The sequence below is a fragment of the Stylophora pistillata genome, chromosome 9 (genome assembly GCF_964205215.1).
Source record: "Stylophora pistillata chromosome 9, jaStyPist1.2, whole genome shotgun sequence".
NCBI lineage: Eukaryota > Metazoa > Cnidaria > Anthozoa > Scleractinia > Pocilloporidae > Stylophora > Stylophora pistillata.
The window spans coordinates 18,425,201-18,436,730 of record NC_142527.1 but is presented as its reverse complement, the minus strand read 5'-3'; the positions used below and the strand labels follow the sequence as shown (position 1 = coordinate 18,436,730).

The 11,530-nt window shown below is 38.5% G+C and overlaps 1 protein-coding gene across 1 annotated transcript in view; it reads left to right on the top strand.

Moving 5' to 3' along the window:
• Nucleotides 1-3,916: 3,916 nt before the first annotated feature.
• LOC148723622 (discoidin domain-containing receptor 2-like) overlaps nt 3,917-11,530 on the top strand; it is an 18,654-nt gene continuing 11,040 nt past the window's right edge. Inside the window, exons 1-5 of the mRNA XM_088734467.1 lie at nt 3,917-4,048; nt 7,143-7,483; nt 8,870-9,020; nt 9,495-9,995; nt 10,203-10,310. Of these exons, the coding sequence (XP_088590593.1) occupies nt 3,967-4,048; nt 7,143-7,483; nt 8,870-9,020; nt 9,495-9,995; nt 10,203-10,310 (1,183 nt within the window). The 5' untranslated portion in view covers nt 3,917-3,966. The remainder of the gene's footprint in view (nt 4,049-7,142; nt 7,484-8,869; nt 9,021-9,494; nt 9,996-10,202; nt 10,311-11,530) is intronic.

Here is an 11,530-nt window from a genome sequence, read left to right as displayed (position 1 = left end):
AATTAAGATAACTTGTTCAAAAAGCATGTAGCTCTTTAAGGGGCTGTACCTTGGGAACGCCCTTTCTTCTCCAAACCGTCTGTTTATTTTATGTAACAATCTATAAAAGCTATCTTCTCTGTAGATCTCCTTTTAAGTGTAATTCTTCAGTTCGTCACTAAGTCCATTACAAAATTTATATTGCCAATCTTTTTTCGTTTCTCCCGATCTTGGCGCAAGAGTATGAAATGTGAGGTAGAAAGTCGTTTTGACAAGAGTTACCACCTCGAAGGTACTTACTTATTAGGCAGGATCTGCTTTACCCAGTTTAACGTAATTCTTTAATATAGTGTGACATGGCGACAATGGTGAAAGATTGATCGCTTGCTAACTGTCACCTTGATAAACTGATGAACAACATCTTTCCATCACGAGAGTTAATGGGAAATGGAATGTCGCGATTGAAATGCAATAGTGTACACATCGGCGTTTAGTACGCCTTGATCTTTAGTCGAGATAGGCAGCATTCCCTGGAAAGGAAATAATAGCTTATTATATTTCAAGGCCATTCCACTGATACAATGGGTGATAAGGGTGTCACAAATATGAATAGATGACAAAAGTTCATTGTAGTTGGAATCCGTCCGTCAAATGCTGCTGGACTGAGGTTGCAGTCTTACAGAAGTAAAAGAAGGTTTTTTTTTTTACATTAATTCCCACACCAATATCAATATAGTGACGAAGACCAGGGCAAGATTTCCGCACAGCCCCTACTTCATTATCCATGCAGTTCTTTGATAAAGAAAACAGTAGCTAAAATAAATGAGTGCCTTTGGGAATACTGCTTTGTCTTGAAATAGTAAGGGAAGTCCAGTTGTTTATGCACACGATTCCATAAAGTTCGTGGGTCTAGATAAGAAGATAGATCGTAAAAACACCACGAAGATTACAGAGCGTTAAACGGTGATCGTGGCTTGCTATGATGAACGCCGACATCGTCTCTAACCACTTTGAATCTGACTGCCTGATCGAGTCTGATCGACTCTTACTTACCTCGCTGTCGTAATCCTGATTGACTCTCAGTAAATCTGCCAGTGGAATTGACTACAAACTATAGTCAGCGCTTCTATATGTACTGCTGGTGAGCGTGAGAGGTCAAGCTGGCCAACTGACCATGGATCAACCTCAAAACATTATAATAGGGACCCGGCGGCAAGTGTTTAACGTTGAAATTAACATCAGATAAACATCTCTTCGATCACATGTGGAAAGCTCTCCATGTGGAGAGATCATCTCCTCTCAGACCCACTGATACATGTACGGCTTTTTTTTTATCGATGACAAATTATTAATGAATACTGATATGAAAAATGTAATGGTTCAGTTGTAACATCTGGTGAGTTAGGAAAAAATTTTGCGCAGCTACTCAGATACCTTGATCACTGCTGTTATTACCAGCAGATTAGATTGCTGGAACAGTGTTTTTTTTTTTTTTTTTTATGATCAACCTCAAGCAGAACTAGATAAGCTACAAAGGGTCAAGAATGAATTGAAATCAAAGAAGGAAGACAGCTATGATGTGTTTTGGAGATGTCCACAAAATTGTGTTATCTTTTGCCCAGAGAAGAAATATGAAGTCTACTATTATAATGGTAGACAGCAAGGCAATGCATTCTTTACAAGAGATGTGATTCAAAACATGATCTGTGAATGTGGATATCGTCCTACCTTATCTATGAGGAGTCAATCTGAGAAATCTAAGGGCAAGCTGTATTTGCGTTGTAACAGGAGGAACTGTAATCTCTTTCAATGGAGGAGGTTTCGACCTACAAAGCAAACAAAAGCCATTCTCCTGGCTAATATGTAGTTGTTTCGTTTTAAGATGATGCCCCGTCACTATAGTAGTGAAGAAGAATGGAGAATAGTGGGACGATTATCAGGATTATCCGAAGAACAATTGGATAAACTTGAGAATGTCGAGTTTTAATATTTCTTTTAATAGATGATGCACTCCTCGTGCGGGATTACAGTTGGAAAAAGTTAGGAAGGCGTCTAGGATTAATAGAACGAGAACGAGACTTCAGTTAATGTTTATAGAACCCACACTGAGAAGAACATGTAAGGACCTGTGTAGAATTTAAAGCACTCATTTAAACAGGGTTTCTTTTCCTTTGTAATAGCATGGGAACTCACTCCGGAGAAACATCTACACATTGCCGTACAAATCGGCAAATACGCTATTCAGAAAATTAGCCACAAGAATAGGAGTATCCAAACGAGAATTAGATGCAATAGAAAATGATGGAATATTATAGTGATAAATAATTGTTGTTGTTACTATAGAAGACCACGAGGAACTAGACGATTGAGTAGGAAAAGTTTCCGATGGCAAGTGGCGAGATTACGCTCAACAACTCCTGGGATTTAAACCTCATGAAATTGATAAATTAGAAGAAGATCTTCGACAATTTTTGATATTCATTTTAATTTTAAGCAAATGGTATAGTTGAACACTGTACAAACAAGAGGCAAGTGTTAAACTTTGTATTAGGATATGTATGATATCTTTGTGTTACAATAAAAGATTACTTTGAAAACAACTAATGGTATCTAACCGTTATTAATAAAACTCACAGATAAAATTATTCCTATCTCATTTACTCTTCACCAAGCCCGCTAGAAAGACACAGAGGATAAAAACAAAAAAAAAAAGAAAAAAAGAACAAAAAAGAGAATATAGAGAGGTGGTGCTGCAGCAAGCACCGAGCGTCGCATACTGAATAGAAGTCCCCCTACTCAAGATAAAATAACAGAAGGACTTAGTATGGTGTTGTCTGGACCTACTCCGAACTTTGGTACCTGAGCACGTTTATCAAGAAAGCAAGTCTTTAAAGGAATTGCTGATAATGTTAAACATTATAGAGATAGATGATAAATGTGAACTGCCATCAGTATTGCTCGAGCCGTTATCATTTGCACATGATGTTCCAAAGCTTTATGGTGTCAGTAGCGCTCTCCTCGCCACTATTTTCCTTGTTTCCATCCACCTCAGGATGGATATAATTAAGCGAGTTTGCCTATTGCTACGTCATATTTTCGTCATAACAAAGACAGCGGATTTCAAGTTGAAAATGCCGATCTTTGAAATTAATTGTTCGCAACTAAAACCCTTTTAGCTCAAATGAATAGCCAGTTAGGACAATGCCAGTAAGGAACTTTTGATAAAGGTACACTTTTTCTAGACCGTACTTTCCTTTTAACGTCAGTTATCGTTTATATTACCGTTCATTTTTGTAGCTACTGCCTCCTACAGGAGGCGATTCCACATGTGTTGTTGAGATAGGTACATGAGTGAGTGAGTGAGTGAGTGAGTGAGTGAGTGAGGGTAACGATAAAATTCCAATGAAATTCACAGTCAGTTCGCACCTTCTATTTCCCTGAAGCAAAGAAAATAGGAACTTTCGTTTTTTTATCGGGAGTTTTGAGAGATTAAGTCGAGCTCTTTCAATTTATGGCGCGTCAAATCTTAAAATTCTAACGGTACATCAAGTCCATAAAAGATGAACCAAATATTACGAACCTGTAAGGCGAATGCTTTTTGTAGGCTTTGGTATTAACTGACATGTTTTCAACCGATAAACGCGCTGAAGGTTTTAAAAGTATACTGTCCAAGTGAAAAAAGGGAAAAGAAAATAAACATTTAACGAAGAAATGTGACTCGACAGTCCGCGATAAACGAACTAATACAAAACATTCCTCTAAGGGTCAAAGAGGGTCAGAACGAATGATGTATTTGCTTGCAGTGGGTTAGAGTGACATTAATTTATGTTACATTATATTCTAGAAACAAAATGAAAGATATCTGCGATTGAAATTGTGATTGTTTGCATAATCCATAAGAATGAAAAATATTACCGTTGATGGGCAAAGCGAAGCTGAATCGTTTAGTTAATCACTTGTTATAGAGTTCTCTCAGATCGCTTTGGAATGATCAGCATAAAGATGTTTCGAATTCATCTCGTCATTGGAAGTTTCATTGTAATGTGTTTACGACAAGTCATTTCTCAAGGTAACCATCCTCGGAGACCCAGGAGGAAAGAAAATAATCGAGGAGAGGAAAACTAAAGTCTTGGTTCGACCCGAATGCCCGTGAAGCATCTTTCGCGTCGAACCATCTTTCCTTTCGACTGATTATTTGCCCCTGAGTGTCCTGGGTCATGATCAACCAACAACTGGATCTTATTACCTATTAGTAGTAATCGAATTGCGTTTGGTTCGTGTTCTCTCAACGTACTGGGAGATTTGTCTATAGTTGCTACATGAAAGGACTACAGCGATTAAGCAACAAAGCGAAAAGCTTGTTAATCTGGAGCTTTTCCGAGTTGCTTTGTCTGAGAGCTGCGAGCTAAAAGAGGAAGTTTCATTTTTTAAGCTTATTCAGTGGCTTATAGCCAGTAGAGCTCTATCTCAATGGATGTGTCGACTCGAGGTTAAACCAGACTGGCACTTTTTGTATCTTAGCTTTTAATTAAAGAAAAACATTTGTACTAGAAAAACAGCAAAAAAATATTATTATACTTTGGTAAAGTGTTCTTGTATAGAATGAAGCTTCAATACCATTCAAATTAATATGACTTCATGATTTAGATTTTAAAAATAGAGACGTGTAATACCTAGCCTCTTTACAAGAATGAAAGAGCAATTTCATTTACGAATTTTCAAACAGTAAATGCCAGAAACTTAAAGTACTACTGAGACGAAAACTGATGTTCTTCAAAACAAATTTTTTGCTGACAATTAAAATTTAGTTTCTAAACGAAAAGAAAAAATACAATTCAGACCTACCACGGCAAGAAATGTCCTAGAAAAATTTGACTAAAACTCGCTAAATTTCGTCCGCCATAGCTCAAACTACAACAACTGAGCCAACGATATTTTCAGCGTTTTTGCCAGTCATGACATCATATTATGTCTTTCGTTGAAGCTCTTTCGAAGTAAATAGAGGAATTCATCGATCTTGCTCGAAAAACGTCGCCGTTCTTCATTTTAACCGACAGTAATACTACTGTTTCTTTCGATGAGGGGCCCATGGATGATTGCAAATTTAACAACCACTTGGTCTGTCTTTGTAAGCCGTCACTCCTGTATCTTTCGTCATTGTTATTTGGGGAAGTGAACTTTGTGACATTACGTATGGTGTCACGCTTCCATAGGACAGCTTCAAAGGAGACTATTACTTGTGAAAAATGCTTCTCAAGTGCAGGCGTAATTGTGGCTAGTTTTCATATTTACTATTTCTAGTTCTGAGACATTATTATTGCGTCTCGCTTCATAATCATTATTTTCGGTGGTTTTCCGTTTCATGTCAGTTTTGGCCAAATTTCTCGTTCGGATGCTTTGCCCTCTTAAATATATGGAATGTCTGCCAGTACTAGGTGCATACTGAAAATGTTGTATCCGCAAGAAAATACTTGTTTTTTTTCCTTTCTCATTTCAAACCTTCCATGGGCGAAAACTTACGTGAAAACTATAACAACTGGAGCAAATTGAAACGAGCGCTTCTTTTTCATGGTTGGAAAAATCTTAAATTCCACCGAAAATTGTTCACGTACGTTTTCCTTGAAAGCCCTTACTGTTGTATCTTTTCGTTGCGCGACATTGTGTAGGATGTCAATCAAAGCTTCCCAAAGAGCAACACAAAGGAGACACTCGTGAACAAAGCTTCTTTAGCGTAGCCTTTATAAAGAGGCGACTGTAGTCCTGGAAAAATTGATGCCAGGCTAAATGTTTTGTCCACAGAAGAAGTAAAAATTTACTATTGTAACTCCAACAAGACTATGGAAATAGGTATATTAGATTGAAAATGTCGTCTGGGTGCTCCCGGGGCCGAAAAAGATACAAAAACTTTCCCATTTCCCACGGAGGTCAGTTATTTTAGTGGAAATTTCCTCTTTTAACGAAGGCCGCCATTTTGCTGGATATGGTGCCAAAATGATTGTTGCAGTAAATGGTTTGAACCCGGGGGTAACATGTGAAGGTGTAGTCTGATCGTCCGGGTGAGTGTAGTCCTGAGAAGGACTGTTGTCGGTGGTAGTGACTGACGTTTCGACAACCTGTGCGGAAGTCATCATCAGAGTCGAGTGAATGATTGTTGTTGGGCCTAGGCCGACGATCTGCTCATACCAGACGATCGGGGGCAAAATATAAGATTAGGGTCCTTAGGCAGTCAGGACGACAACAGTGAAGAAAACGTCGATTAAAAAGGAATTAAAATTTATAGTAAGCGTTTCGTAAACGGCTGAATGTGTTTACTGTCTCTTGCAGCGCCACACCTAAACTTCAGCATCACGTATGTGAGCGGCGTTAAGTTCTAAAGTTGAACTTAAATGATTTGCAGTCGTTGTTTCCATTCTTGGACAACTCAAAGTTTGGCGATTTCACGTTGTTGCTTGGCAGAAGGCGGCTGAAAAATGTACAAAGTTTTGAAATGCACGTGTTGAGCTATTGTTATACCAATTAGATCTCTTGCCAAATTTTAGTCCTACAATCGAATTCTTCGGCTTTATAGGTTTCCTCTTTTACTTCCACTTTTGATAAAAGTGAGCTCCGGTATTATATCGGAGGATATCATACAGTGGCAAGAGGATGTCAATTTTAGTTCGAGTGCCAAGAACGTAAAATTCCTATCTCAAGCTTGATTGTAATTTTCTTTTTATCATTTGGACAATTTTCCAAACAAAAAACAAACCGAATTCATTCAGCAAAGTTTGAAAAGGTGGGAATTGTGACGTCGTTGCTCAATATGACCATGTGTGCGACATAGGAGAATACGCCATTCGTTTCCCGGAAGTATTGGTCGAGTGTAGCGCTACGAATATTTTGGTCCCCGGTGAAGCACTCCTTTCCATATCATAAACGGTTTCTCTTACACAAGCCGATGCGTGTTTAACCGCAGAAAGAAACTATAGTTTAATGATCGCTTACTGCGTAAAACTCGAGTTACAAGTTTTCGTCTGTAAAATCTGTATGGATTTTTTAAATCCAGAAAAGAAAAATTTGAAAGGAAAGGATAAAGAAAGTATAGAAGTTACTCTCCAAGTAACAGACTCATACTTCAGTGCATTTTTCTTTCGTCCACAGTCTTTGATTTTCCTTTTCTTAAGATTGTTTGTTGCCTTTGGGAATGGAAGATGGTCGCATAAAGGATGAAAACATTCGTGCTTCGTCTTCTTCACCACTCGCTGAAGCCACCAATGCCAGACTGAATCATTCGGATGGTTATGGGGGATGGTGCCCTGATCAGGAGCGGCATGAAAATGATACAGGTCCTATCCCCAGAGAGTTTATTCAAGTCCACTTACCCAGCCCTTTACGAATTAAAGGTGTAGTAACACAAGGCCGCGCTGGTGGTCAGGAAAAGATTGAGAGGTTCTGGATTTCTTATGGTTGGCAAGTAGTACAATTTTATTATTGGTATTATGGGGCAGGATCACACAGAGTTAAGGTAGGCCATTTTAAGGAACTTTTTTATAGCGATAGCTCACCATTCAATAACGATACCGCTATTCATCTACACTTTTTCGTTAAGCTCCGTCTGCACGAGCAATTTTTTATGTGGGAACTGTATGTGCGAATTTTTATTTGCCACATAAAAACTAACACGCCAGCTTTTCAGCAAATGCAGCTATCACATAAAAATTGATCATTTTTTATCATCTACACGGGCAAATAAAAATTGCCACTTAAAAACTGCCATATAATAATTGCTCATGTAGACGGGGCTTTATACAACGGCCAAATTGCAGAGAGTGTGAGGAAATTTATCTCTAAGACAGAGCTCATTCAAACTTTGGTCGAAATAAATATCCCAAAATATATTATAACAAACTATTTACTAATCGCTGAAATTTCAAATAATTTTAGGGAGTCTGTGAGTGATCTTTCCATGTGTTTGACATCTTTTATCCTCTCCGCCGTTTGAGTGTAAAGGCGACTAGGTTGACTTTGTTGTTTAGTTGACCTTTTATGGTAATGCATAAACGAATTAACTCCAATGTACTTGCGGGACCTAATTAATGAGCGAGGCACAAACTGTGACTTTTTCTGTAAACTGACATTGCCAAGGCCGTGTACTAGTTACTTAAAAACGCAGTTTAACTGTACAGTGGTCCTAGTCTGTGGAACTCGTTACCTGAGAATGTCAGAGAAATCAGATCAATAGGTCAACTATACGAGTCATTGGATTCTCACTCGGCAATCTTGTAAAACAGTATATTGATAATTTTAACCAACGCTATTGCTTTTGCCGAAGATTTTTTACCGATTTTAAATAAAGATACTATCACCACCACCACCACAACCACCACCATTACTACTACTACTACCACATCTCTTCCCTTCCATGGGAAGTCCATCATTTATTTACGAGTGGCACAATTCGCCTGTGCGCGTGCAGCAAGCAATTCGGTCGCGTTCACGATATAATAGTGGTAGTAAAGTATTCATACTGAAGGGTTTTGTTTTGTTTGTTTTCATTTGTTGGCATTTTGAAAAGTAAAGGTAGTTTGTCTGTTGAGTGTTTTAACCCCTCCAAACAGCAAGGTTTTGAAGTTCAGATATTTTCAAGGCCAAGACTACTGGCATATACAAGGTCAAATTGAGAGTGTCGCTTTCATTATGCTCAAGACATAGTTTGGAGCGTGCGTTAACAAACAGCTACGCTTAAAAAAAAAAAACTCTTACCGAATGAGAGGATGATCCTCAGCATACTCTTATTAGACTTAGCTTGTGCAGCAAAGAATTCTGTAACAACACAAAATGCTCATTAAAACAACGATTTTTATCGAACCGGATAAAAGGGTTTCATGCTTTATTGCTTTGGATTTCTCAGGTATTTGAGGGAAGAAAGGACGGCAAGATCACACTTTCGGTGTTGAGACCTCCAGTTGTAGCAGACGCAATAAGAATAATTCCACAAATACATCCTCCTTCCAGGCAGGTGTGTTTCAGGTTTGAGCTTCTTGGCTGTCCAATCAAAAGTGGTAAGCTTATCGTTTCCAAACAATATACTACCAACTTAAGTTTAAAGCTCATTATTTTAAAACATGTACCGTCCGGTCGTTTATTACAATTCACGAGCGCCCCACAGTTAACCGCCTTAACTAATACTTTTACCCATTTTATCCTGTTTATATCTTTTAACCTATTATCCTCATTATATATTCGATGTTCCCCCACAACAGTACAGCTGCGATGGTAACAGGTTCATCCCCTCCAATGTGTTCCCCCCCCCGACCATTTAGTATTTTTCTAGTGAATAATAAAATATTACCGGTACGTAATGAGGTTGTGCTTGGCCACCACTTAACAAGTTTTCAGGATCCACCCCTGACAGTTCTGTATCTGTTTAATTTGGCGGCACTAAGGGACCAGTTATTACTATCGCCGAGATGCGAATAGAGTTACCGTAATTGGTGAACAGAAGCTTAGCATGTAAATTTCTATTCATTACTTAGGACTTTTCACGTACAGTATGCTTCGAGGTAACTCCCTGGATGGGAGATACAACTTCACCGATTCAAGCTATGATGGTTTGACTAAAGGCTTCATTCTATCCTCTGGGTTGGGGATGCTTACTGATGGAAGATTGGCCGATGAAGATTTTACAGTAAATAATGGATCGGGTTGGATTGGCTGGAATATTAAAGAAACTCCTAGACCTTACATAATATTTAAATTTTTGAGAAAAAGAATCTTCAATTCAGCGACTTTCCATTGTAACGTCAAAGACAAGTCACACATCAAGTTATTTTCCAAAGTTGAAATAAGTTTTGGTACGATTGTATTTAATACTACGCAAGTCTTCGAACCCAAGGAAGTTTTAAGCCCATCATCATCATCATCGATAAACCACAATGTTACAATTGAGCTGTGCCGCCAGGTTGGGAAGTCTTTAAAGTTCAACTTTACCTACAGTGGACAATGGATATTAATCAGCGAGGTTACCTTCAACTCAGGTAAACTTAAAGGCTTTTTCGGTGATGTGACTTGAGATCACAAGCAGCAGAATTAAAATCAACAATCAATAATGTAACCTATAAGATGTGAAATTGATTAATTGTTAAGTTCCACTGTATCTGTTGGAAAAAAAAGTTTTTCTTTTTCTTTAATCCACTAAGATGTTTTTGAACAAGCTAAGTAATAACTATTTTTTATCATTACAGAGCCTCTTGGAAAAAGGTCATCTCCAGAAGTTAGCCCTGTTACAACCACTAAACACTATCCATACACAATATCTAGCACACCATCAGGAGAAAGTGCGATATATGAAGGTAATTCTATTTACTTTCACAATTACTAATTCTGTTGTATCCTCGATATGAGCGCTTCAACTGCCTTCAAACCTTACTAAAAGCTATGACACACAAATTATCAACAAACGCTCATATCAACACATTTTTGGCAGAGCTAGGAATTCTAACGCATGTAGTTCTTTTTAAGAAAAGAATCGCACACTAAAACAACTAATCAGACAGTTCACCCGGCACATTAACGAATAATCCGCTATTTAGCTACTAGAATAACCTATTGTATGGTTCAGTGAGGTATTAACTGTCCAATCTGTAACGTGTCATTAATGCTACCACTCGTTTGCTTTATTGTGCCCCGAAATCCGGTCATATCACACTTTTGCTTCGCGAACTGCACTGGCTAATCGTTTGCTACCGCATAGAATACAATATTATACTCATTGTATATAAAAATATTGCATAGCATAGAGCCCGAGAATTTGCGCAATTTATCATATCCACATTTCCTTCGTCCATATAAAATCTGCGGCACGATCATGACTCGGATATCCTCTTGGCATTCCCAAAGGTGATAACCAAGAATACTTTAGGGGATAGATCATTAAGTAGTGCTGCCCCTGCTCCCGAGTTCAATTAGTCAGTCCGTTAACTAGTCTTTCCGGGGTCGGTCAGAAAGGTCGGTCTGTCAATAAGTCAGTTAGCATGTCAGTAAGTCAATTGGTCAGACTGTCAGTCATTCATTCAGGCAGTGAGTCAGTGAGTCTGCAAATCTGTCAGTCTGTCAGTCAGTGAGTTAGTAAATCAGTAATTCAGCCAGTCTGTCAGTCAGTGGGTCAGTAAGTCAGAAATGTAGTTAGTCCGTCAGTCAATGGTTCAATGAGAAAGTATTTCAGTCAGTTTGTCAGTTTGTCAGTCTGTGAGTCAGTGAGTCAGTAGGTCAGTAATTCAGTCAGTCAGTCAGTCTGTCAGTCAAGGAGTCAGTAGGTCAGTAAACAAGTCAGTCTGTCAGTCCGTTAGTCAGTGAGTCAGTAAGTCAGTAATTAAGTCAGTCTGTCAGTCAGTGGGTCAATAAGTCAGTAATTCAGTCAGTCAGTCAGTCTGTTAGCCAGTCAGTCCGTCAGTCATTCGGTTTGTCAGTGAGTGAGTCAGTAAGTCAGTAATTCGGTCAGTCTGTCAGTTTGTCAGTCAGTCAGTAAGTCGGTAAGTCAGTCAGCTATTAATTAGCAGAGATATTTTTTTAG